General features: G+C 39.5%; 1 protein-coding gene across 1 annotated transcript in view; it reads right to left on the bottom strand.

Moving 5' to 3' along the window:
- Positions 1-25,432, bottom strand: part of GALNTL6 (polypeptide N-acetylgalactosaminyltransferase like 6) — a 1,801,337-nt gene that overhangs the window by 35,536 nt on the left and 1,740,369 nt on the right. The window contains exon 11 of the mRNA XM_082264335.1: positions 746-895. Within this exon, the coding sequence (XP_082120461.1) occupies positions 746-895 (150 nt within the window). The remainder of the gene's footprint in view (positions 1-745; positions 896-25,432) is intronic.

Raw genomic sequence — 25,432 nt, 5'->3', positions numbered from 1 at the left:
TACATGCTGATCCTATCCCCCTTATCTCCTCTTCTCAAGAGAGAATGGATTCAGTTCCTCTAATCTTTCCTCATAGCTGAGCTCCTCCATGCCTCTCATCAGTTTGGTTGCCCTTCTTTGCACTTGCTTCAGTTCCCCAATATCCTTTTTATAAACTGGTGCTCAAAACTGAACTGCATATTCCAGATGAGGTCTTACTAATGATTTGTACAGGGACAAAATGGTATCTCTCTCTCTGCAGTCCATGCCTCTCCTAATATAAGAAAGGACTTTGCTTGCTTTTGAAACTGCAGCTTGCCATTGCATGCTATTAATACGCTTAGGATCTACCAGATCCTCCTTCACCATTCACTACCCCAGTTGTACCCCCCCCCCCCTAGTATGTATAATACATGCATATTCTTAGGCCCCAAGTACATAACTTTACATTTATCAACATTAAACCTCATTTTCCATATAGTTGCCCAATTAAACAGTGCATTGAGGTTGGCTTGAAAGTTGGGGACATCCTGTAAGTATGTTATTCCACTGCATTGCTTGGTGTCTTCCGCAAAGACTGAAATGGTACTTTTAATCCCAGACCCTATATCATTTATAAACATACGAATTTTCTAAGACCGCAGTTAAGCGCTGTATAATACTGTATGTCAGTGATAAAATAATGTTTGAAATAATTTATTCTCTCCTTTGTGATATTTCTTCAAAGAGAATGTGCTTCTTTATTATTACATATAATTTACTTTACCTTTCTATAGCTCCAGTGCTGATTGCCCTTCATTCCATGACAGTCATAAAGGGTCACAGGACTATTACGAGAAATCGCATCGAAGCAGAATTTTCTTGTGTGAAGCGGCTCCCCGGGGCGGATGTCCTCTCTCCATCCGAAGGTGAAGAGCTAGAGAACAGCATTATACATTGTTACTACAATGACAACAATTAAGAACACACTCCAGCTTTCTATCTGCGTAACACTTTAATAACTGAAAGCCTTTAGCCCACAACTTTTATCAATGGTATCTCGTTGTAGACTGCTTTTGGAGACCTCATTTTCCAATGCTTTTATAAAAGATGCAGTGTCTATAAACAAGTATCTCTTCAATAACAGTGCAGTTAATTTGTTAAAGCCCAAATTAACTTTTAAATCAGCTATATAGATTCCAGGTGAACCAAAACAAAAGGTGTGCATGGCTTTACGGTTCATTTTCTTTAGAAAGCAGGTACAGCCTGAGTAGGAATGGCTATCCCTGCTAGGACATTGCAAAGAAGGACCCTTTCTTTCTATGTGGAAGCAGTGGTTTCTGATTCAGTGATCTGATCGCTAAATCAGACCTATAAATGTCCAATCATAAGAGAGCATGAGCTTTGCTGAAAAGAAAGCTGAATAGGTCTGACTCAGGGGGGGTGTGTTGGACCTCTGCAGAGAAACCACAGAATATTTGAATGGGCTGAATCGCACTGGATTGCACCAGAAGTAGTGCAAGCGATCCAGTGTGGGAAAACGCTGCGTTTGCAATCTGCATTTAGGGTGCCATTAAGAATACATTAACACCCACAGTAGATCACACACCCAGTGCATTTTGAACACGGTGCAGGAAATGTGCACAAAACGGGTTTTCCCCTCTGGTGTGAATAGCCCTAAGATACTGAACACCTTTTCTTTTGATGCTCCTGAAATGTATTTAACTGAGTAAAACTGAAAATTAATTAAGATTCAAAGGTAAACATTAGTGCATATACACAATAAAGGACAGCAGCAAATATGAGAAAATAATTAACTCAAACAGCGATTTTAATCATTTTTGGCCAAGGAAATGTGTTATACAAGCTCAAATGACTCAAACTACCCAAACTTAAAGAACATTCAAATGTTGATTCAAATATTTTATAACATTTTATTGCACATTCTCCTCTATGAGTACATAATGCAATGGAATATACGGACACATACTATTTACTGGATGTGTCTACATATTAAACTAGATATAGCAATAGAACAATAAAGTCATATAAAAAAATGTTGTTTATCTACATGTACAATCTCTGAAATGTAAAGTTGCAAGGGGTAGGTAACATTGGTGAGCATTCCAATGTGTAAAATTTAACTAAAATTTACCTTTTTTTAATCATTATCATTTTAATAATTTTAAAATAATAATAACAAATATAATAATTAACCTTATCAGGACTCAATTGAGCTAAAAAAAAAAAAAAAACATTTAAATCTCTACATAATTGTTGTGCTATGGTTTATAAAATCAGTTATTTATTAGAACTCACTTACGTATATTACTTTTTACACCCTTCAGATTTTACAGCAATGGAGAAGCCCCGGAAGCCCCAAAAATGTTATGCTCATAAATAAAATCTTGACAATAATTAAAGGTAGGCACTATATCAGATGAGTTGTGGAGGTGCATTTGGGTGGTATTTAAAGCGAATGGCACTGTAGTAAACCAATGCACTTCATTGCAGTAACACAATGACCGTATGTTATTGGAATGCAATGCTGTGCACCCTCTGACAACCATAATTAACACGGGGGACAGAAAATTAAGGCATTTTTTTTTTGCTATGAAAGACATTGTGCCATCTTGAATTCTTCACTTCCCACAACACACATTGATAGGATGGCTTCGGCAATTTTGTTTTCATAAATTAAGTTCCCTTTTAAACTAAGACTGCTACAATAGGATTATTGATAAGGCCTGAAGGCACCTTGATAACTAGAGGGCGATCCATCAAAAGGTCTATGTGGAGACAGACAAACCTATTTCTCTACATGCATGAATATTAGTTGCCAACTAGCACTGGGTTTGAGCAGCCGTACACATGCAAGTACCTGTATCCTGTTTATTAAATACAAACTTTGACATTGTAGTGTCTCTCCTGTTTTTTCCTATGTTTTCAATGACCTGTTTTTTTCAGTGGCCTTAGAACATTTTGGAGTCTACTCTAAGAAAATGAAGGAAGCAGTCATCAGCGGGGACAGGAAATTACTGACTGTAACAATAACCTGATAGGGGTTATAATCCTCTATTTTAATGACAAATTTGATTTTTGCAGTCTCTGTTCCCCCTGGCTAGATTTCCTCTATAGTTCTATGCCTTCCTCACTTTATTTAAAACAAAACAAAAAAGTTTTGGCTGAAGCTGACCTTTAACTCCCTTAACCCCCATAAAACAGGGAATGACCAGTCTAACACTAACCCAACACTAAACTACATTAAATAGTGTCTATTCTGTTGAACCAAGCTGACAGTTCCTGTGCTGTTAGGGATCTTTCACCCAGGTGCCTACCATTTTGTTTCATGGGGGATTTGTGAAGTGATCCCCAGCAGATCCCCTGCTTGATTGGATCAAAGTGGGCATATAACAGATCTGTGTCCATTCAGTTTCTGCAGAGCAAACATGGTCAGAGCCCTTCTGATCTTTGGGTGCCCAGGAGTAAACTGACTTCTCTGTCCGTTTACACCAGACTGCCTCTGATTTGGTCTGCCCAAATGGAAGGAGACACAGTCCTCCTTAATTTTTTTTTATGGGGCTTGATCGGACCCAGAGGTAGGCGGTTGAGTCCATTTACACCCACTGGTCCATAGGAATGCATGGATCTTAACCAGGTCTGCCTGAAAAACTGACAGGCAGAACTTATCGGATTGCCCATGTGAAAGGCTCCTAAAAAGTAGTTCTCACACCAAAGTTAAACTGATACTAAAGTGTTTAAAAATAACAAACATGTTATACTTACCTGCTCTGTGAAGTGTTTTTTTACAGAGCAGCCCAGATCACCCTCTTCTTGGGTCCCTCGCTGGCGCTTCTGGCCCCTCCCTCCTGCTAAGTGCCCCCCAAGCAAGCATCTTGCTATGGGGCTACCCAAGCCATGCTGCTGCACTGTGTCCATTCAAACATGGAGCCGTGGCTCTGCCCCGCCCCTTTTCTCTCCTCATAGGCTCACTGACTTTGATTGACAACAGCAGATGCCAATGGTGCCTGCTGCTGTGTCTCAGCCAATCAGGAAGGAGACTCCCGGACAGTCGAGTCTCTCATGCAACATCGTTGGATTGAGACGGGGCTCAGGTAAGTATGGGGGCTGCTGCACACAGAAGGTTTTTTTTTTATCTTAATGCATGGAATGCATTAGGATAAAAGACCTTCTGCCTTTGGAACCACTTTAAGTTTTTAAAGGTAAAATCTTATCAGTGGTAAATATGAACCTTTTTTTTAAGTGTTTCTATAGGCAAAAATGTTTTTTGTTAAGAAATAAAAATGTTATACTCATATGCTCTATGCAATAGTATTCTACAGAACGGCCCTGTATCTCCTCTTCTGGGGTCCTCTGCCAGTGATCATGGCTCTTCCTCTTCTGTGTCTGTCTCCACAGCAAGCCACTTGCTATGGGGGAAGAGGTATTTTCTCACTCCCAAGCTGGGCTGTGTGCATCCATAGACACACCCAGCGTGGCTCGGCCCTGCCCTTCACTCAAAGGCTCTGACAATGGCTTCTGTTGCTCACAGTGTAGTGTAGTGAGAGCAGGAAGAGGGGAGAGAGGACAGAGCTGGATTGATGTAGGACTCAGGCAAGTGTTTGGGGGTGGGGTGTGGAGGGGTGACTGTGTTGATGGGGGAATCAAGCTGTTTTCTTTCTTCCACTCATGGTTGAAGGAAAGAAAATCAAGTCATCTATGGGCTGCTTTAGAAAAAATCTCCTTGCAAAGTGAGCAGCCACAAGAACAAATACAAGAACAAAGTGGATAAGAACCTTCAGAAAAAGGGAATATCACCCTAACCTGAGGCTTTATGATTTTTTATAATACCATAGGGTACCTTTTGGAAAATAACATTATTCAAACCATGTATGGTGGGCAGTTATGAAGCATTATGTTTTCACTAATCCCTGAGCTTCAGCTTTGAGAACTGTTGTGGAAATGTTAGGACTAGTGTGGACATCTTTCAGAATGTGTTTTATTTGGATTGTCATTATGGCTCCTGTTGTTGGTTTGCTTGCAATACGCTCATTAGAGCATGTACGGGCGGCATTAGGGAAAGACTATTGGCAGTAAAACTTTCCTTTAGATGTGTAGACGCGTTCGCTCTACATAGACATCTCCGCCGGTAAACACTCAATGCGTGGGTTTGTTTGCCGGTATAGATCTATGTATATTGCGATGCGGAGTCAATATCGTTTTGATATCTATCTGCCTTTATGAAGGGATACACACTTATGTCTTTCTACTATGCCTGCTCACCATAGTGGAAACCACATTCTCTTTCCCTGAAGATAGCCTCAAGTCTATGGGAACGGTAGTATAATTCTATTAGGCATTGTTCTCTGAAGCTTTGCTAAATTGGATTCACGCCAGTAGTAGTGGTTGGAATACTTGCATGGGTTTGATCAGAGAAACGTTCATGGTTCCACACGCTGGTTTCATTGTGTAGTGTTAGGCAGGGAGGCGGGCACACTCTTCTGCTCATTCACGATCGTGTACTCCTGCTTTCTATTGTACATTTGAATGTATACAAGTGTTCCATTGGCTGATTCTATGTGAGTAACTTGTGTCATATGACTGTACATTTGGAACTGATTGGCTGATGTTGTATAGCCATCACTTCCTGTTGATTGTCCCTTCGTCTCATAAATAAACGGCGCTCCAGGCCTTTAAACAGGACATTCTTGTGAACATTCAAGGTGATAGCAGCCTTTGTGTCTGTATTACTGGATACTGCTGAGCGCGCTCAATTACCTTATACAAAAGAGCTGAGAACTGTGCTTTTTAGCACAACGGGGTTGATTGCGCTTGGCATATATTAATATCCAAAAGTGCACTTATTAGCGCAACAGAGTTATTTGTGCATCAAGCATATATTAATTTCCATGACAGAACTAAGAACTAATTTTTTTTTCTTTTTTTCATATTTCGGTCTAAAATAGAATATGGTTTTATTTTAGTAAAGGCAGTCGTTAATGCTTTAGACATGAACTGTCAAATATGTCTCAGTCAGGATGATGTATAAAATACAAGTTGAACACTAATAATTTTTCTTTCATTTTTTCCTTTTGCTGCAGGTTCGCAATTCAGCAAGGTGAGATGCTGGAGAGTAACATGTCTCAATGAGCTTTGTCCATCTGTAGACCACTGTGAAGAGAGTGATGTCCTGTTGTTCTGCTTAGTTTGTAAATGAGACAATAAGTGCTGGCCACTTAATTGTAGGGCTTATAAGTAAGCTATTGTCACACGTGAGGAATGGGAAGCTAGGCCATGCCATAGAAGACATGTACTAGTAACACAATTAGAAAAAGAAAATGTAAAAAAGTATCCCTTGTCAGTTCTCTCTAACAGATCCAAGAAACACTAAAAATACAGATTATCTGAGCCCATCCTTTTATAAAGAAGGGGCTGGAATATACGTTCCTTCAAATGATTGGTTCTTGTACTTCATCTGATCAGGGGCAAAGGCACTGCATTATAAGTGTTCTTTTTTCCTGGTGGCAAACCTGCAAAGTTTTTGTCCACCTGGAGGATTCACGACAAACCTTTGAGAACAGTGAACCTGTACCTCTTCCCTAGACCATAGTATATATGGTTTTATACTTCCTGCTGCAATACAGCATTACTTCACATGCATGGCTTGTCTGGGTTTATTAACCTGTTGCCATCCTTGTAACACATATATCCGATAAATATGTGTACAAAGCGCAAATAATAATAATAGTAATGTCCATAAGCAACCATATAAAGAGTCTAAAGTCCCAACACTGTTATCAGTATATAGAAGGATCCACACATCACCACAGTGAAAGAGCCAATCCGTTTACTGGACAGTGTTGACCCTCAAATTATAGAGCAGTCAACTGCGGCTTTGAGATATTTTCCTTTGGGCTTCCACACTCTTTGACCTCTGCTTAAAATGGACTGCTCATCGGACTTCAGCAGATATACCCAAAGCAGTATAAACCATCCAATCTCAGTTTGGTAACGTATGCCTTTAAGAAACTCCTCAAGGCCTTCCACATCATCCAGTCACGCACGGATCAATTTCCCCAGGACAACTGAAAATATAGAATTATTTTAAGGCCCCTTTCACACGGGCTGTTCAATCAACTCCACCTGTCAGTTTTTCAGGCGGACCTGATCAGACCCTCCAGTTTCCCCTAAGAAGTGTCGGATGTCAGCAGTGACTTGTCTGCTGACATCCGCTGCTATCCGATCTGATCCTGTCCGCAAAATCCAGACGGATGGTGGTCCTATTTTTCATCCATCTGGCTGATCGGATTGGATGGGTTCGGATGAAAAGGGATTGGCGGTCCGTTTTCACCCAATTTCTCCATAGAGGAGAGCTGGACTGTGTTTGTCTCCACTCCGCACAGTGAGCAGAGACGGACCTGTCATCAGCCTGCTCAGAGGGGATCAGTGGAGCGATCCCCTGCTGAGCAAACAGAGTCTGCCAAACGGAGGTGCCCATGTGAAAGGGGCCTTACTTTTATCCAGAATTATAATAGTGCACAACACAGGATGACAAGATGACATTTAGTAATGGTGAACTTCCTTCCAAACTCCCTCTTCTAGAAGATAAATGTCCAGGTGGTAATTTCTACTCAGCTCCTCTGCAACAACTTTTCAGCAACCAGATCCCTTTTCAGCGCAGCCTCCATTAGTAAATCCTTTCAGATTTAGGTCAAGTTCTTGGGCCTCCAGTACACGCGGTGGCCAAAGAGGGGGCTTTAATGCTAACACATTGCACATATGCGTCACTGGGTGGGCGTTGTTTCTGTGCTGAAAGTGCACTCCCAGCACAGAGACAGCTCTTCTTCCCCACTAATAATCTGTAGCCAGTAGGACTGGCTCATGATCATGTGACCACCGTGACAGCCAATCAGAGTCTGCACATGATCGCCGCTCCTTCCTGCCCCCCCCCTCCCGGGTATACATAAAATATTAAAGGGTGCTAGGGCAGGGTGAGAGGGGATAATGTCTCCTAAAACACAATATCTGCCACCATCATTTAAGTGGAAGTATGGACTATATATACCAATTAAGGACCAGGCCTATTTCTGACATTTGTTGTTTACAAGTTAAAATCAGTATTTTTTGCTACAAAATTACTTAGAGCCCCCAAACATTATATATATATATATATATATATATATATTATTTTTTTTTTTTTGCAGAGACCCTAAAGAAAAAAATGGAGATCGTTGCAATATTTTGTCACACCGTATTTGCGCAGCTGTCTTGCAGACACAATTATTTTGGGAAAAATACACTTTTTTTTAAATTAAAAAATAAGAAAACAGTAAAGTTAGCCCAATTTCCTTCTATAATGTGAAAGCTAATGTTCCTCCGAGTAAATTGATATCTAATATGTCATGCTTCAAAATTGCGCATGCTCGTGGAATGGCGACAAACTTTGGTACTTAAAAATCTCCATGGGCGATGCTTTAAATATTTCTACAGGTTACCAGTTTAGAGTTACAGAGGAAGTCTAGTACTAGAAATATTGCTCTTACTCTAATGACCGAGGCGATACCTCACATGTGTGGTTTAAACACCGTTTACATGTATGGGCGCGACTTGCGTATGCGTTCACTTCTGCACACAAGCTCGGATGGAATGGGTGCTTTAAATTTCTTTTTTTTTTCTTATTTATTTTACTTTTTTTTTTTTTATTTTTACACTGTCCCTTTAAAAAACATTTTTTGATAACATTTATTCCTATTACAAGGAATGTAAACATCCCTTGTAATATATATAAGCATGACAGGTCCTCTTTAACCACTTGCCGACCGCCGCACGACTATCTACGGCGGCGGTCAGCCCCTCACAGGCAAAGTGACGTAGGTCTACGTCGCTCGCCTGTGAGGGTTTAGGGAGCGAGCGCGCGCCGCCGGAGGCGCGCTCCCGCTCCCGCGTGGTCACGGACCCCCCCGCGCGTGTGACCGGTGGACCCGATCGCCGCCGGCCACTCTGCGATCGGCGGGGGAGAGGGAGAAAGTCAGGCAGCTTGTGTAAACAAGCTGCCTGTCATTCTCCTCTCTGTATGAGAGCTGATCACATGGATCTACTATGTAGATCCATTGATCACTCTGCATACAGTTGAAGCCACAGCCAATCACAGTTAGAATCACGCCCCTAGGGACACACACAGCCCCTCCCTCTCAAATAAAGTTAACCCCTTCACTACCAGTGTATTTTTACAGTAACAGTGCATATATATAGCACTGATTACTGTAGAAATGTCACTGGTAACCCCAAAAGTGTCAAAAATGTCAGTCAAGGGTCCGATCTTTCCGCCGCAATGTCGCAGTACCGCAAAAAAAATCGCAGATCGCCGCCATTACGTGTTAAAAAAAAAAACAACAAAAATGACAAAAATCTTTCCCTTTGTTAGTAAACGCAATAACTTTTGCGCAAACCAATCAAAATACGCTTTTTGCGATTTTTTTTACCAAACATAGGTAGCATAAAACAAATTGGCCGAAAATATTAAAAAATTTTGATTTTTACATTTTTTTTTGGGGGAATTTCATATAAAAAAAAGGGAAAAATATTGCTATTTTTGCAAAATTTACGCTCTTTTTTTGTTTATAGCGCGTGATCAAAAAATCGCACAGGTGATCAAATACCGCCAAAAGAAAGCTCTGTTTGTGGGAAAAAAAGGACGCCAAATTCGTTTAGGTACAGCGTCGCACGACCGCGCAATTGTCCGTTAAAGTCACGCAGTGCCGAATCGCAAAATACCCTCTGGTCGTTTAGCAGCCAAATCCTCCGGGGCTTAAGTGGTTAATGTGAAACCTGGGGTCAAAAAGACCTCAGATCTCACATTTATACTTAAAAGCAATTATGTCATTTTTTTTATTCAAAATAAAAATTTGGCCCTTTAAGCCCGTTGGGTAGAAGTGACGCTTGACGTCGCTCCGGTCCTCCAAGGGCATAGAGTCGAGTGGGCGCCATCTTGCCCTCACTTAACTTCCTACCCATCAGGAGAGGGGATCAAATTGTTTTCCCTGCTACCGACTGCTCTGGTAAGCGGGAAAAATGACCAGGAAGCGGCGGGAGGGGGTTGGGCACCTCTCGCGCCACCCATAAAAGTGATCCCATGGCAAATCCGCCGCTGGGGCCACTTTTATTTGAAAGAAGGCCACCGGTTATGTGAGAAAATACCAGGGTTATGGCAGCTATCTGCTACCATAACTCCGGTATTTAACGTCAAAGTAGCGACAGAAACACACAGTGGGCGGTCCAGAAGTAGTTAAACCTTTACTTACACTGTAAGCAAGCTTCTCTATGATCCTCTTACTTGTCCAGGGGCTGCCCATCCTGATTTTAGTCCCAGTAGCTCACAAGAAAAGCTTGGGCATCTTCTGGAAAATCTCAGCATTAATAAGCCATTTAGCAACACAAAGTGGTACTGGCAATGAGGGGACATCCAAGTAATCTTGTGACATCACAGTCTCTCTGTAGCTGTGTCTTCCCATCAATAAGGAAGTTCCAGAATACCTGGAGCTGCAGACTATAGGTCCTTTCACAATGTTTAGGTGTCTGATTCTGCCCAGCTACCCTGCAAAACTTTTCATTGAGGGATCCTTTCTTCTGTCTATATTCAGCAGGTGTCTCTTCCTCTGGCCCCCAGCACATAGCACACGCTGAGGCCTAGTACAAACAGCAGTTTCTCTAATACACACAGGTCTTCTGCTAGGAGAAATACATATATAACATGTATAACATGTATAGCTTGGAAGAAAGAAGAGACAGAGGGGATATGATAGAAACTTTTAAATACATAAAGGGAATCAATTCGGTAAAGGAGGAGAGCATATTTAAAAGAAGAAAAACGACCACAAGAGGACACAGTTTTAAATTAGAGGGGCAAAGGTTTAAAAGTAATATGAGGAAGTATTACTTTACTGAGAGAGTAGTGGATGCATGGAATAACCTTCCTGCAGAAGTGGGAGCTGCAAATACAGTGAAGGAGTTTAAGCATGCATGGGATAGGCATAAGGCTATCCTTCATATAAGATAGGGCCAGGGACTATTCATAGGACTCAGATATATTGGGCAGACTAGATGGGCCAAATGGTTCTTATCTGCCGACACATTCTATGTTTCTATGTTTCAGGGTAGAGAGCTTGATCAGCTCCTCTCAAATATGTATACTCTCCCCAGCCAAACCTTTTGGGCTTGTGTTCCCAGGAATTGGCTGGGTTGGGAAAAATTTCATAACTCCATAGGTTCATCCTCTCACATGATTTGCTTGACCATTTTTCCACCAACAGACAGGAGTAATCAACAACCAGATTTAGGGACAACCTACAGAATCTTCTGACAACTGCTACAGCTCAGCCAAACTAAAATTACCCAGCCCAGGGCATGGGCCGTACACTATGGCAACAAACTAAGGCTGAAGTCTTATAACACTGTTACATGCTGTACAGAGGGGAATGGTAACTAGTATTTTCTACTATTCTTTGGGATATAGGCGACTTTACAGCAATTGGACCAGTTTGGCAAGAAATATACCCCAAAACATCGAAAGTTCTAAATTATTTTCTACATTGTTCTATATGTAATTTCTGTCTAAACATTTTATTATGTTTTATGATTTGGCTAAGGGCTAAGGTTTTGCATTCCCATAAAAGTCTATGGAAATTGAAGCTGATGCAGTGCAGATCAGGAGGTCAGCTGCAGATCAAATGCTACTGTGAATGTATTCTTGATGATCTCAGAAGTGTTAAACTGATGTCATACTGATGACATCGGTATAAGCCTAAAACTTGTTGACAAGTCCTTATACCGACATTGTTGTCATATAAATGTCTTGATGGTGTAGTATTTATTTTTTCTTGGTAGTCAAGGACATTTTTATTTTCATGATTTGATTTACTGATTAACTCTGCATATTCAAGAATATTAGTAAAACCCATAACTTATTTGCTTGTGGCTAGCATATACACTGCACACATTTTTAATGCTACATTTGTATGTCCACATTCTCTCAATGTCAAGTCTTGTTAAACATTGATATGATATAGCATAATTGTTGAATATTCATAATATATGGAAGTATATGGAATGGAAGTATATTCAGTTCATATGCACACACTCAATACATGCTGAATGTTATAGAGTAAAACCTTGGTTTGCGAGTACCGTGGTATACGAGCGTTTTGCAAGACGAGCAACATTTTTTTAAAAACTTTAACTTGATATACAAGCGATGTCTTGCTATATGAGTAGCGTTGAGTAGTATGATCACAGTTTTAATGTAAAAAAAGTGGAATGACACTCACAATGTTAAAACAATGTCCAGCTTTAGGGAGTCTGGTGCTCATTTGTGTAAAGCCACTGGTGTATACAGTACGTGGCCAGAGGTCCGGATGCGCTGGTGGCTCCCAGCACTTCCTGGAGATCTCAGAGTCACTCCCAGCCGGGTGGGCAGACTTGTATAAAGTATTAAAAATTTCTACTTGAGTAAAAGTACAAGTGCTCGATCAAAAAGTGACTTGAGTAGAAGTGGAAGTGCTCGCAGAAAAAGTTACTTAAGTAGAAGTACTAAAGTATTCAACATTTTTTTTACTTAAGTATTGCAAGTAGTTTTTTCAAAAAAATTTGCTACTTAAGTACTAAAAGTAAAAAGTACCAGTAGTTTTGAAAAAAAATTTCTACTCAAGTACTGAAAGTAGAAGTACAAGTACTGTGTTATGTAGGTATTAAAGAAAGAAGTCAAAAGTTTGAACATCATATTGTTTTTTATTATTTCAAATGATTTATTCAAATGATTAACCTAACCTTCCTGAGCTTCCTCACTCTCACAGCCAGGCAGATCACTTGAAGTTGAAGGGCCAGGGGTGGAAGGTGGTGTTTTTGGTTCGTCCATCTTTTCAGCTGATCAAAAGGCAGAACAGGTGCATGCGCAGTCTTCTTAATCGCGGTTTGATTTGATTTGCTCAATTGATGATGATGTGCCAGGCCAGCTTCATCAAACCTACAACGCTTAAAGTGAAAAATGCATCAAAAACTACTAACAAAGTGGCTGTGCTAAAAATGCTAATAAAGTGCCTGCAATTATATATATTCTTCTTGTATTCAAAATCATCGCCCACAGTATCAAAAATAAAGTGACATGTCTTTGCTAAATGGAGTGCAAATTATTCCCACAATGTAAATTTAATTCATATAAAATATATATGACAATACCACAATAAAATAAGTTGTGATTGTGAATAAGTTAGGTGCAAGTTTAAGTGTGTAAACTAAACTTTATAACGAAAAGTCCATAACTGAATTCCAGTGTGCAATCTAAGAAGTGCTGTCACTTGCTGTCAGATGCTTCCACCTTTCTTCTGTGATCTGCTCAAGTAAAGTGGTGGACTGGATAGCCTCCCTCTCTGCCTCTCACCTTAGCAGCAGCACTGGCACTGCACTGGTTCAAAAAGCTGTCTATATTATTTTCATTATAAGAACTTGTCAGAACATGCTTCCACCACCTGTCCTTCACACTAGTAGTGCTCATTTGCTTTGCTCAAGTCAAGTGCCACTGCCAGTGGCCACTGCAGTGCAGGCACAGCCGCACAGGCAGAGGCAGGCCGCAGGAAGCACAGGCACCACCAACTCAACACTTATGGTCCATGGACCATGGATGGTCGGATAATCATCATAGCCGTCAGTCTCACTCTTCTTGGTTCAAAAAAGCCACCCATGACCCGTGTGTATATAATATATTAATATTTTATATTGATTATTTGATTCTCAAATGGCACATTTGCCATGGCAAGGATTAGGCCCTCTCCACGGTCCACCTCACTCACCTCATAGAGAAGAAGATGAGATAACGAAGAAAATGCTCCGAGTCCCGCCGCCCGTGTCACAACTCCTCTCAGTAAGGGCCCTAAGGGGTGGAGTCTGAGTGACACATAACACGTCTAGAGGCAGAGACCTCGAGCGGGAAGAAGGCAGCACGGCTCCCCCAGTGCGGTCTTAACTTGATGATCATGACAGTGATTCCGCGGGCCGCGGCGCGAGCGAGGCTGTGGGATTGATTGAATTGAGTTGTGCTGCTTACTGCTACACGCTACCTACTACTACTAAATTGTGAGTCAGTATATTTTATTTCATTTTTATATATAAAAGCGGTATTGTTGAGCACTACTAGCCACTAGATCTCCTGGCTGTCACTTTGCCACATGTTGGGGAATCACATCGGCTCGACTCCAGAAGTGGCGGGTGTCCCCGTCATCCTGCCAGGGCCGCCAAGAAGTTCATCACCTAATCTTAAGTTATTAATATCTTATGAGGAGAGGACCTATGAGATTGAGAATCAAAATAATTAAATATATATGGCTTTTTGAACCAGTGCAGTCAGTGCCAGTGCCACAGTGCCACACAGACGCTATCCACCAGTGCCACCACCATTAAGTGTGTTGGTCGGTCACTCGAGCACTGAAGGAGGTGGAAGCATCTGACAAGTGAAATGACACTTTAGATTTGCACACTGGAATTAATTTATGGACTTTTCGTTATAGATAGGTTTACACACTTCAACTTGTTGCACGCACCTGACCAAACTTATTTCATAACTTATTTTATTGTGATTTATTGTCATATTTTATATGAATTGAATTTACTGTTGCAAAGAAAGGGGGGAAGGGGAAGTAAAAAAGGGTGGGAGATATAATTTCATAACAACTGGCATGTTAATAAATAACAAGGGTAAAAAATATATAGCCATAAATATTAACCAATACTATAAAGCCAGTTGTTGGATGAAAAATATATGGGAGGGGGGTAAAGGGGAAAATTCGGGACTTTGAATGAGGTGTGTGGTAACGATTAGTACATACATAGGTAAAATACACAGGTAGGTCTCATATGATGATAAAAAACATTTTATTGGCGATGTCATCGACAGACATAAGAACATCATAGTATAAATATAATTGATACGGCAAGTAAATGGTAATAATTAAACCAAATCCTATACATAAGAACTGATTGGTTGTAGACTGGAGTAGAACACTAATTGTCAAGCGATATTGAAGGATACAAAAAATAGAAATAAGGAATGCATCATAAACAAGCTCTACGCGTTTCATGGAATGTAATCCACTTCCTCAGGAGCAGATGTATCATATATTACTGTAGAAAAAAGAGAATCCTTTTTACAGATAGCATAAAAAATGATAAAGGACTAATAAATAATGATAGGGAAGGGATATAATATCTCTAGCCTATATGTTCTCCAGCCAGTGTACTTACAATCCAGCAATGACATCAACACCTAAGTATAGTGGGGGGCAGACCACTGGGGGAACGTCTCTACCGGGAACTGAGAGAGCTTGATCCAAGGTCATCCGGGCACAATAAGAAGATTCCACAAAGAAATGTGTATTCAATATTGTGATGAACAAATCCATATAGATAATGGTCACCAGAGGGTTCTAAAAATAAATAGTTGTAAATATGAAAAAACTTGTGTAGTACATATAAATAAATAGACTAAAATAGACTGGGTAGTGTAAACTACCCAGCAGAACCCATAATCAGAGAGCCATGTTGTGTGAAATTGATGAAATAAACCAAGAGTGTGCTAATCAGAATAGATAGTGTAAATGTTCTTATGTCTGTCGATGACATCGCCAATAAAATGTTTTTTATCATCATATGAGACCTACCTGTGTATTTTACCTATGTATGTACCAATCGTTACCACACACCTCATTCAAAGTCCCGAATTTTCCCCTTTTACCCCCCTCCCATATATTTTTCATCCAACAACTGGCTTTATAGTATTGGTTAATATTTATGGCTATATATTTTTTACCCTTGTTATTTATTAACATGCCAGTTGTTATGAAATTATATCTCCCACCCTTTTTTACTTCCCCTTCCCCCCTTTCTTTGCTAAGCAACAGGGATGGAGGTAATCTGCCCGGAATTGGCAGTACCTCATATAAAGTCCCAAATTTTTTCAAATTAATTGGTTTAATTATCGGTTAATTTATTTTTTCATTTTGAATTTACTGTTACATTGTGGGAATAATTATTTTCACTGCATTTAGGCTTTAGCACATTCATGTCACTTTATTTTTGATACTGTGTGGAGTGTGGGCAGGGCACTGGGGGGAACGATGATATTATATCGATTGCACAGGCACTTTATTCGCACAGCCAAGTTGTGTTTGTTAGTAGTTTCTTGATGCACTTTAAGCGCTGTAGCACAATTTATTTGTTTGTTTCATATTTTCTTTTTATTGGAAAGATTTGGTATAGCAGCTTTTATTATACACAGCCTTTATTTTCCTATGCGCTGATTTACAAATGACATTATACACATTTTTTTGAGCTTTATGTAACCTGCAATCTACTGTTCTGGCAGTGGTAATTTTTTTAAAAGTAACGAGTAACTATGCAGCACAAAAAAAAATACTTGAGTAGAAGTATCGAAATCATCGAAAAAATGTAGTGAAGTAAAAGTAGAAGTAGGAGAAAAAAATTCTACTCTAGGAAAGTACAGATACCGCATTTCGGTACTTAAGTACAGTACTTAAGTAGTTCTACTTCGTTACTATACATCTCTGCGGGTGGGGCGGGCGTAGCACGTGTTCGGAGCACCCAGAAGTGACATCAACAGTTCCCCAATATTTCTGAGTGTCCACAGGAAGTGCTGGGAGCCACCAGTGCCCCCAGGCCTCTGGCCACCTACTGTATACACCAGTGGCTTTACACGGATGAGCACCAGACTCTGCAATGCTGGATATTGTTTTTAACATTGTGAGTGTCATTTCACTATTTATACATTAAAACTGTGATTATACTACAGTACACTTAGATGGCGTTGCTCTTTCTGTTCTTTGTGTAACCTGATTAGGATTTTTCTACAGAAACAACCCCTGTTAAATCATTTTAATATGAATAAATGGTTGTGGAATGAATCATCTGAGTTTCTATTATTTCTTATGGGGAAATTTGCTTTGGTATACGAGCACTTTGGATTACAATCACTTTTCCTAAACATATTATGCTCGCAATCCAAGGTTTTACTGTACTTTCTAATTTGTTATATAATCCTGCTCTTATTTCACCTGCCTCATTTATTTACTGTGGGAAAAACCTATGCAACTACCCCCAAGTTGGTATGTGTTACAGGACTAGAAATTTCCTTCCCACCCCAATCTTAAAAGATCACGTGAGATGGGATGGGAAGGAAATTTTTAGTCTTGTACACCAGTGTTAATTTTGTCGACTAAAACCGACTAAAACGTTTTCGTCGACTAAATTAACACAATTTTAGTCAACTAAAATACAACTAAAACTAAAACAATTCAGATGACTAAAATACGACTAAAACTAAAATGGCATTTTAGTCTTAAGACTAAAATGCGACTAAAACTAAAATGGCATTTTAGTTAAAAGACTATAATTAAAACGAAATTGAAATTTGCTGCCAAAATTAACACTGTTGCATGCTCAAAGCTTAATACCATGAATAATAACATTAGATGTTTCACTCCAGGACCAGCAGTTGTATATAATGAGTTTGGAAATTGTAGAGAAATGCTTAAATAATGCATTACAAATTACAATTGAACTACACCCATTCGATTATAGATGACTAAAATGAGTTTTAGTTGACTAAAATGTACTGGAGTTTTAGTCGACTAAATACGACTTAAACTAAAACACTTGCAAAAGACAAAAATGGGACTAAAACTAAAATGCCATTTTAGTCCTAAGACTAAGACTAAAACTAAATTGAAATTTGCTGCCAAAATTAACACTGTTGTACACATACCAACTTGGGGGGTAGTTGCAAAGGTTTTTCCCGCAGTGAATAGAGGAGGCAGGTGAAATAAGAGCAGGCATATATAACAATTAGAAAGTACAGTAAAACCTTGGATTGCGAGCATAGTTTGTTTAGGAAACATGCTTGTAATCCAAAGTGCTCGTATATCAAAGCAAATTTCCCCATAAGAAATAATAGAAACTCAGATGATTCATTCCACAACCATTTATTCATAAAATGATTTAAAACCTTGGCTTGCAAGCATAATTGTTGATATGAATGAGAACAGGTCAACTGAGAACTAAGCACAGCATTGTTGGAAACAGGCTGAGTATGTGTAGATGTGATCGCTACACTTATACCTTCCCTTAAAGATCTATCATTAAAATTTGTATTTTACAGTTCTACCCCCTATGGAGCAAAGAACATTTACATATACTGTATAGTCATGAATTCAATTATAATCTCTTTTCTAAAACTAGCTTTATGTTTACAGTTTCCTAAATTTACATACACCATAGATATGATAAAGCTGGTTGTAAGCAGTAATAGTAGAACATTTTATCTAGCTCAGTTATACATATATATAAAAAGTGCTGTACTCAGTAGGCCCCTAGTGCACAGGGGTTCATATTTTTAATTCAGAAGATGTACATATAAATAAATCATAAGCCCTCAATTATTTACCAACTTTTTATTTTCAAATATTCATGGTAAAGTTGCTTTTCATCCTGTAAATGTCCCGACGAGACTTTTGTATATACCACACTGGTGATTATGTGACTTTATTTCCTTGAACGTTCTGTTTCATCAAGCAATGACACACACTCTACTACTAGGTCGTTCTAGTGCATCTGCTCTATTGCATTAAATTATAAGTAACTTTATGTGACATTGGCTTGACAGGTCTATTTTACTGAGTTTTTAAATTCATCCCTAAGGTTTTCTATCGGGTTGAGGCCAGGACTCTATGCAGGCCGGTCAGATTCCTCCACCCCAAACTCGCTCATCCATTTTTTTATGGACCTTGCTTTGTGCACTGGTGCGTGGTCATATTGGAACAGGAAGGGGCCATCCCCAAACTGTTCCCACAAAGATGGAAGCATGAAATTGTGCAAAATGTCTTGGTATGCTGACCACTTAAGAGTTCCCTTCACTGTAAATAAGGAGCCAAGCCCAACCCTGAAAAACAACCCCACACCATAGTCCCCCTTCCACCAAATAATTTGGACCAATGCAGAAAGCAGGGTCCATAAAGACATGGGGTGGAGGAATTTGACTGCTGTACAGAGTCCTGACGTCAACCCGGATAGAACACCTTTGGGATGAATTAGAGCAGAGACTGCCAGCCAGGCCTTGATCTCCACATCTGTGCCTGACTTCACCATTGCTCTTCTTGAAGAATGGTCAAACATTCCCCGAGGCACAATCCTAAACCTTGTGGACAACCTTCCCAGAAGAGTTGAAGCTGTTATAGCTGCAAAGGGTGGGCCAAATAAATATTGAACCCTACGGACTAAGACTGGGTTGCCATTAAAGTTCCTGATGCGTGTAAAGGCTGGCATCCTAATACTTTTGGTGATATAGTGTACAGTATATATATATATATATATATATATATCTTGCCATTTCAATACCAGACACTTTCATCCCCTTCCTGCCCAGGCCAATTTTCAGTTCTCAGCACTGTCACACCTTGAATGCCAATAACAGTCATGCACACTGTACCCATATGAAATTATTATTATTTTTTTTTTTAGATTGAGGATTCTTTTGGTGGTATTTAATCACCCCTGGGGTTTTTTATTATATAAAAGAAAAAAATACCAAAAATTTTGAAAAAAAAACCCAAGTTTTTCTTACTTTTTGTCATAAACTTTTGCAAATAAACAATCTTTCTTTTTCATAAATTTAGGCCAAAATATAGTCTGCCACTTTTCTTCGGTAAAAAATAACCCAAATCAGTGTATACCATTTAGTCTGTGTGAAAGTCATAAAGTCTACAATCTATGATATACAGTATATACTGTATTTGAAATTTGATCAGTCCTGGTGTAATGACTGTCTATTTCATTTCATGAGGCCCCAAAATTCAAGGACAGTACAAATACCCCCCAAATTGACCCCGATTTGCAAAGTAGACACCCCAAGATAGTTAGTAAGAGGCAGGGAAAGTTTTTTGAAGTTGTAAATTTTTCACAATGTTTTGTAAAAGGAAGAAATTAAATATTTTTCCACATTTTTTTTTTATACTGTCATAAAAGTAGTATAGCGTCACCATATGACCGATGTGGCAGTGATTAGGGACACTGGGCTCAATTCACAAAGAGTTATTTTCCTCTTAAAATCTGAGATAACATAACTTATAGCGTTTTTTTCTTAAAATAAAATTATTTTATCAAAATGTGAGGTATTTATTTATTGAAACCATGTATTTTATCTCATGACGTAATATACAGTGGGGTGTTTGCAGTGAAGAAGGATTAGAGCCCCTGTGAGTTTTTAGTGCTATTGAAGAGGTAAACTTGTTTAAACCGTAGAAATATGTCAACTCACAAGTCAGTGCTGTACCTGCAGCATATGTAATAATACAAAAGAAAAAAGGTGACTGGAATACCAGTCAAAGGGAAGCTACTTTCCTGGAGCATCATGGCAGCATACACTTGGGTGGTGGCTCCGCCCCCACAACCTGATAGGACTGGTTAACTATAAATCAAAGACAGACCCGGCTCCCAGCATTCTCCTTTTTGTCCTCACCTGATCAGGACTGGGGTCACGTACTTACGCTACTGACCATTATAAAATTTTTCTTGCACCCTCCCGTATGGCGAGTTAGTTCCCAAGTATATGCTGCCATAATGCGCCAGGAAAACAAAAAATTGTATATTCACCTTTCTGGTGCATCTTCATGGCAGCATACAGATCCCCACCCAAATGGTGAGAGTTAGAGAGAATGCTGCGAGCCGGGTTTGTTTTTGATTTATAGTTAACCAGTCCTATCAGGTTGTGGGGGCGGAGCCACAACCCAAGTGTATGCTGCCATGAAGGTGCACCAGGAAAGGAAAATTACAGAAAGGTAATCCAATTTTCCGTTTTCACAGGACAGTAAAAATTACATACAAATATAAATACCCTTCTTCTATCGATAAAATTACAACATTGTCACTGAGAAGATTTCTCTTCGCTTCTGTCACATAGCCAAAACAGGAAGTGAGAGGAAATCCCTACATCGAGAATCCCTTAAATATCCCCAGGTCACCAGAACCAGTGTCCCCATTGGAAGATTTCCCCTCTATTACTTTTCTGGGGACAACCTAAAATTTGGGATTTTCCTTTACTTTCACTTTCAATGATAATGTTATGCAGGACAAATAGAGAGGGTGAATCTCCCCAATGGGGGCACAGACAGCAATAAAAACTTAACAGAGGGTCTAATCCATCTTCACTCAAAAAAAAAAAAGTTTTGCCTTTAAAGTGGTTGTAAAGGCAGAAGGTTTTTAATTCTTAATGCATTCTATGCATTAGGATAAAAAACCTTCTGTGTGCAGCCCCCCCCCCCTAATACTTACCTGAGCTCCATCTAGATCCAGTGATGTTGCACAAGAGACTTTCCCTCCTTATTGGCTGAGACAAAAGCGAAGCATCACAGGCTCCAATTGTTGTCAATCAAAGTCAATGAGGAGAGAGAGGGGGCGGGCCAGGCTGTGACTCCATGTCTAAACAGAAAGAAAGCAGCGCCAGCTTAGTGAAGCATAAGGTTTATTAATACAAAAAACACATAGTGACTTACTCTTAGGTAAGTAAAGGCCGGTACAGTCCTGGGGGACTGCAAACATTTTATTTCTGTGTGGTGTCCCTCTTAAAATCCATACCAGATGGAAAGGGTCTGGCTTGCATTTTGGGAGGGGACTTCTTGCTGTGGAATGTGACATTTATAAAAAAGCAAAAATAATAAAGATACAGTTTAAATTGCCAGCAAATTACATTTTGCTGCAGTTTTCTTTAAAAAAATAAATAAAAAAAGGCTCCCCCAAATTACAGAGCAGACCCTTAAGGGCCACTTGGCAGGAGCAGAGAAATATAATTTGCAGGCAATTTAAAACACATTTCCTTTGTACTGTAAATGTTAATGTTTTTTAAAAAATCACTGCTCTTAAAAAAAACATTTTTTACTTTAGTACATGTTACTCAGGGCAGCGCCCACCTCCTCCCATGCTGTTTTTGACAACGCTTTGTCTATTACCCCAGAAAAAGGGCATTTTTTATTTGACAGATTTTGCTCCTATTCATTTCAGTAGTATTCGGGTTCAGCATTCAAAGTCCTTTAAAGTTCAGCGAACTCTGCTGGAATTGAACCCAAGGCAGTCTGGCTCATCCTTAATAATGATAAACTTGAGCAGCTAACATAAATAATCAATAGGTGTCTCCATATCTAATTTATCATCTTCCTGGAGTGCCCCCAGGTTGGAATTTCATGTTTAGTTTTGCTTTAGAAAATAATACAAAAATGCCAAAATGTTATCCTAACATTATAATGCAGTTATTTTTGTATTGCACTCTGCTAGATCAAAATTAGAATTTTCAGTGATGTTTTAAATTGTTAATGCACACTGATTGCTCTATGTGCTCCTTTATTTACACATTTTTTATCTAATGCTACCCTCTAGTGGATACATCCTAAACTACATTTCACTGGAAAATAGTTATTCCTTAAACTGCTTTTTAATGAATGGGCTACAAATTAAAAATCGTTATATGCGTTTACTACATTCATCAGTATGAATGATGCTGATCAGTGGGACCCACCCAGCCATATCCCCACTGATAACTGGGTTACACTTGTTAGTGAAAGGCAGTAATGGTTTTATGAGGCTAGAGCTGTATCACATCAAATCAAATAGGTCCAAATAGCTATATTTGCTCATTCAGTGATGAAGCTGCTTCTTTGTGCAAGCCAAACAGCTGATCTTCAGAGAGATGAAAGTGGCAATCCCTTCCAGTTAGCAACAGCCATCATAAGAAAAGGTTGTCACCCTTGAAAGTGTAAAATCCTTATATCACAGCAAGTACAGAATCTGGGATAAATGAAAGCAAACACAGTTCATCTGAAAAGTGAACTTTTCTGATTTACTAGCTGTCAGAAGTTATAAAAGATAAATCCCAAAACCAATGCAGAGCTGAGACTGGAAAAGCTGACTTGATACAGAAAAGTGCACATTTGTGCCCAAAACTGGAGCCAAGTTTTATCACGTTACATATGCAATGCATTTCATCCACTTTTGACCATCACTACCAACTACTGTAAATCCAGATTGATAGTGAAATATTATTTTTTTTAATTAGAAGTCTGTGTAGAGTTGAGCAGCCTGCTGGAATGTACAGTATATCAGCTCAAACACTCTCTGAAACACCAACTTTCTAGTAAATGACCAAGTGGGCAGTCTAACCTTGTTTGGCATCAAAGGCTTCTACTATAATTACACCCCATATACTGGATTGTAACTTTGCCATCCCCAGGACCAGAGATGCTTGTGGAGTCACAGTTCTCTGCATCTACATTAAACAAGTAGTCATGAAATAAAATAGAAATTTCTTATTGTTCCGTTCTGCAGGGTTTATCTGTGCTAGTCATGCTGTCCTAGGATTATATGTGCCCTTTATACAAGTCAGACTTGACTGCATATATTGTGGGTTTAATGGCTTTAATGATAGATCACAAGGATTTTCCAGCACCGGAGAGATTTGTGTTTACAAATGTAATTAAATTGTTTTTTTTTTATTATATCTGAACTATATAAATCAGACAATAAAAACAAAGTTGAAGGGAGTTGTATTCACAAAGCAGAACAAGTCAGGCAATTCTTCTATTTACTGGATATGACAAATATTTCAGTTATAAAAAAAGAGCAAACATGATGTGATGTGTTGATTGGATTTTTTTTCAGCAATGACACTGATTCACCAACATGACGGGTTTATAGCTAAGCAGTGTCAAACAAAAAAGGACAGTATTCTGGAGCACTAAGTTTCCTCTTACTTGGAGAATAGGCTATTGGACCCCAAGGCCAGTCTCTCATTGTCTGCGGGTAAAACCTGCCTAACTGCTAGCGTCCCATATGCTCTTGGTCTAATCGCACAGTCTGCAGAACTGGTAATGATGCCAATACTGGTCACTCACAGTATCTTGATTGAAACTGCCTAGCTGCTATTAACCCTAATAATGGTCTGTCCTGGTCAAATTTTACAACTTGACTAGCTGTAAGACATGCTAGACGTGTCTCGATATCTCCTGTTCAATCTTGCCTAACTAAATAAAGATGTAGAATCCAAATAGGAAAAAGACCGCTCCAGGTGAGATATTGTCAGGTGCTGGTCGGATCCGTAATCCAAGTGCTATTTCATCAGAAGGAAGAAAGTGACCGCACTCCGAAGTGAAATCAAAACAGGAGTATATTTATTCCACACCAAAAATAGGCATCAAAATTCCACACTGTGAGACATAGGACAACAGGTACCTTTCTTCCTTCTGATAAAATAACTAAATAAAGACCCAAATGCTGGTGAGTCTCATGGTCTCTTGATAAACCTGCCTTACTGCTAAAGACCCCAGTGCTAGTGTGTCTTATGGTCTCCTGATAAAACTTTCCTAACTGAATAAAGACCCCAATGCTGATGTGTCTTGGAGACTCCTGATGAAAACTGCCTAAATGGTAAAGACCCCAGTGTTGATGTGTTTCTTGGTCTCCTGATCAAATCTGTCTAACTGAATAAAGACCCCAATGCTGGCGTGTCTTATGATCACCTGATAAAACCTGCCTAACTGCTAGTAGCCTCAGTGTTGGTGTTTCATTGCCCCCTGATACAAACTGCCTAACTGATAATAACCCTAATGCTGGGGTGTCTCATGGTCTTATGATACAACCTGCCTAACTGCTAGTGACCCCAATGCCCCTGTGTCCAATGGTCTCCTGATAAAAATTTCCCAATTGCTAGTGACACCAATGCTGGGGTGTCTCATGGTCTTATGATACAACTTGCCTAACTGCTAGTAAATCCAATGCCGCTGTGTCCATTGGTCTCCTGATAAAAATTTCCCAATTGCTAGGTACCCCAATGCTGGTGTGTCTCATGGTCTTTTGATAAAACCTTCCTAAAAGCTAATCACCCAAGTGCTGGTAGGCCTTTATGGTCCCCTGATAATACCTGCTTAACTGTTAGCAACCCCCGGACTGGGAACTTGTGGTCTCCTAAGAAAGCCTGTCTAACTGCTAGTAACCCCAGGTTTGGCGTCTCATAATCTGATAAAACCTGCCTAACAGCTAGTAGCCTCAATGTTGGTATCTCATGGTGTCCAAATAAAACCTACCTAACTGTTAGTAACCCCTGCACCAGTGTGTCCTATGGTATTTTAAAATGACCTTCCAAATTGCCAGCAACCTCAGTGTTGGTGTCTTATGGTCTCATGATAAAACCTGCCTAGCTGCTCAAGTCTAAGGTAAGCCTAGTGTGACAGTTACGTAATCTGTAAAAAAATAAACAAAAAAAAAAGATACAGAGTAAATGTCCGGCAAATGACATTTTGTTGCCATTTTCTTACAAAAAAAAAAAAACAGAAAGGCACAATGACCCCTTCAAAACTCCCTCAAATTACAGAGCAGA

The sequence above is a fragment of the Pelophylax lessonae genome (genome assembly GCF_965119305.1).
Source record: "Pelophylax lessonae genome assembly, chromosome: 1".
NCBI classification, from domain to species: domain Eukaryota; kingdom Metazoa; phylum Chordata; class Amphibia; order Anura; family Ranidae; genus Pelophylax; species Pelophylax lessonae.
Note: the sequence above shows the minus strand (reverse complement) of the source record. Positions and strands in the feature narration are given on the sequence as shown.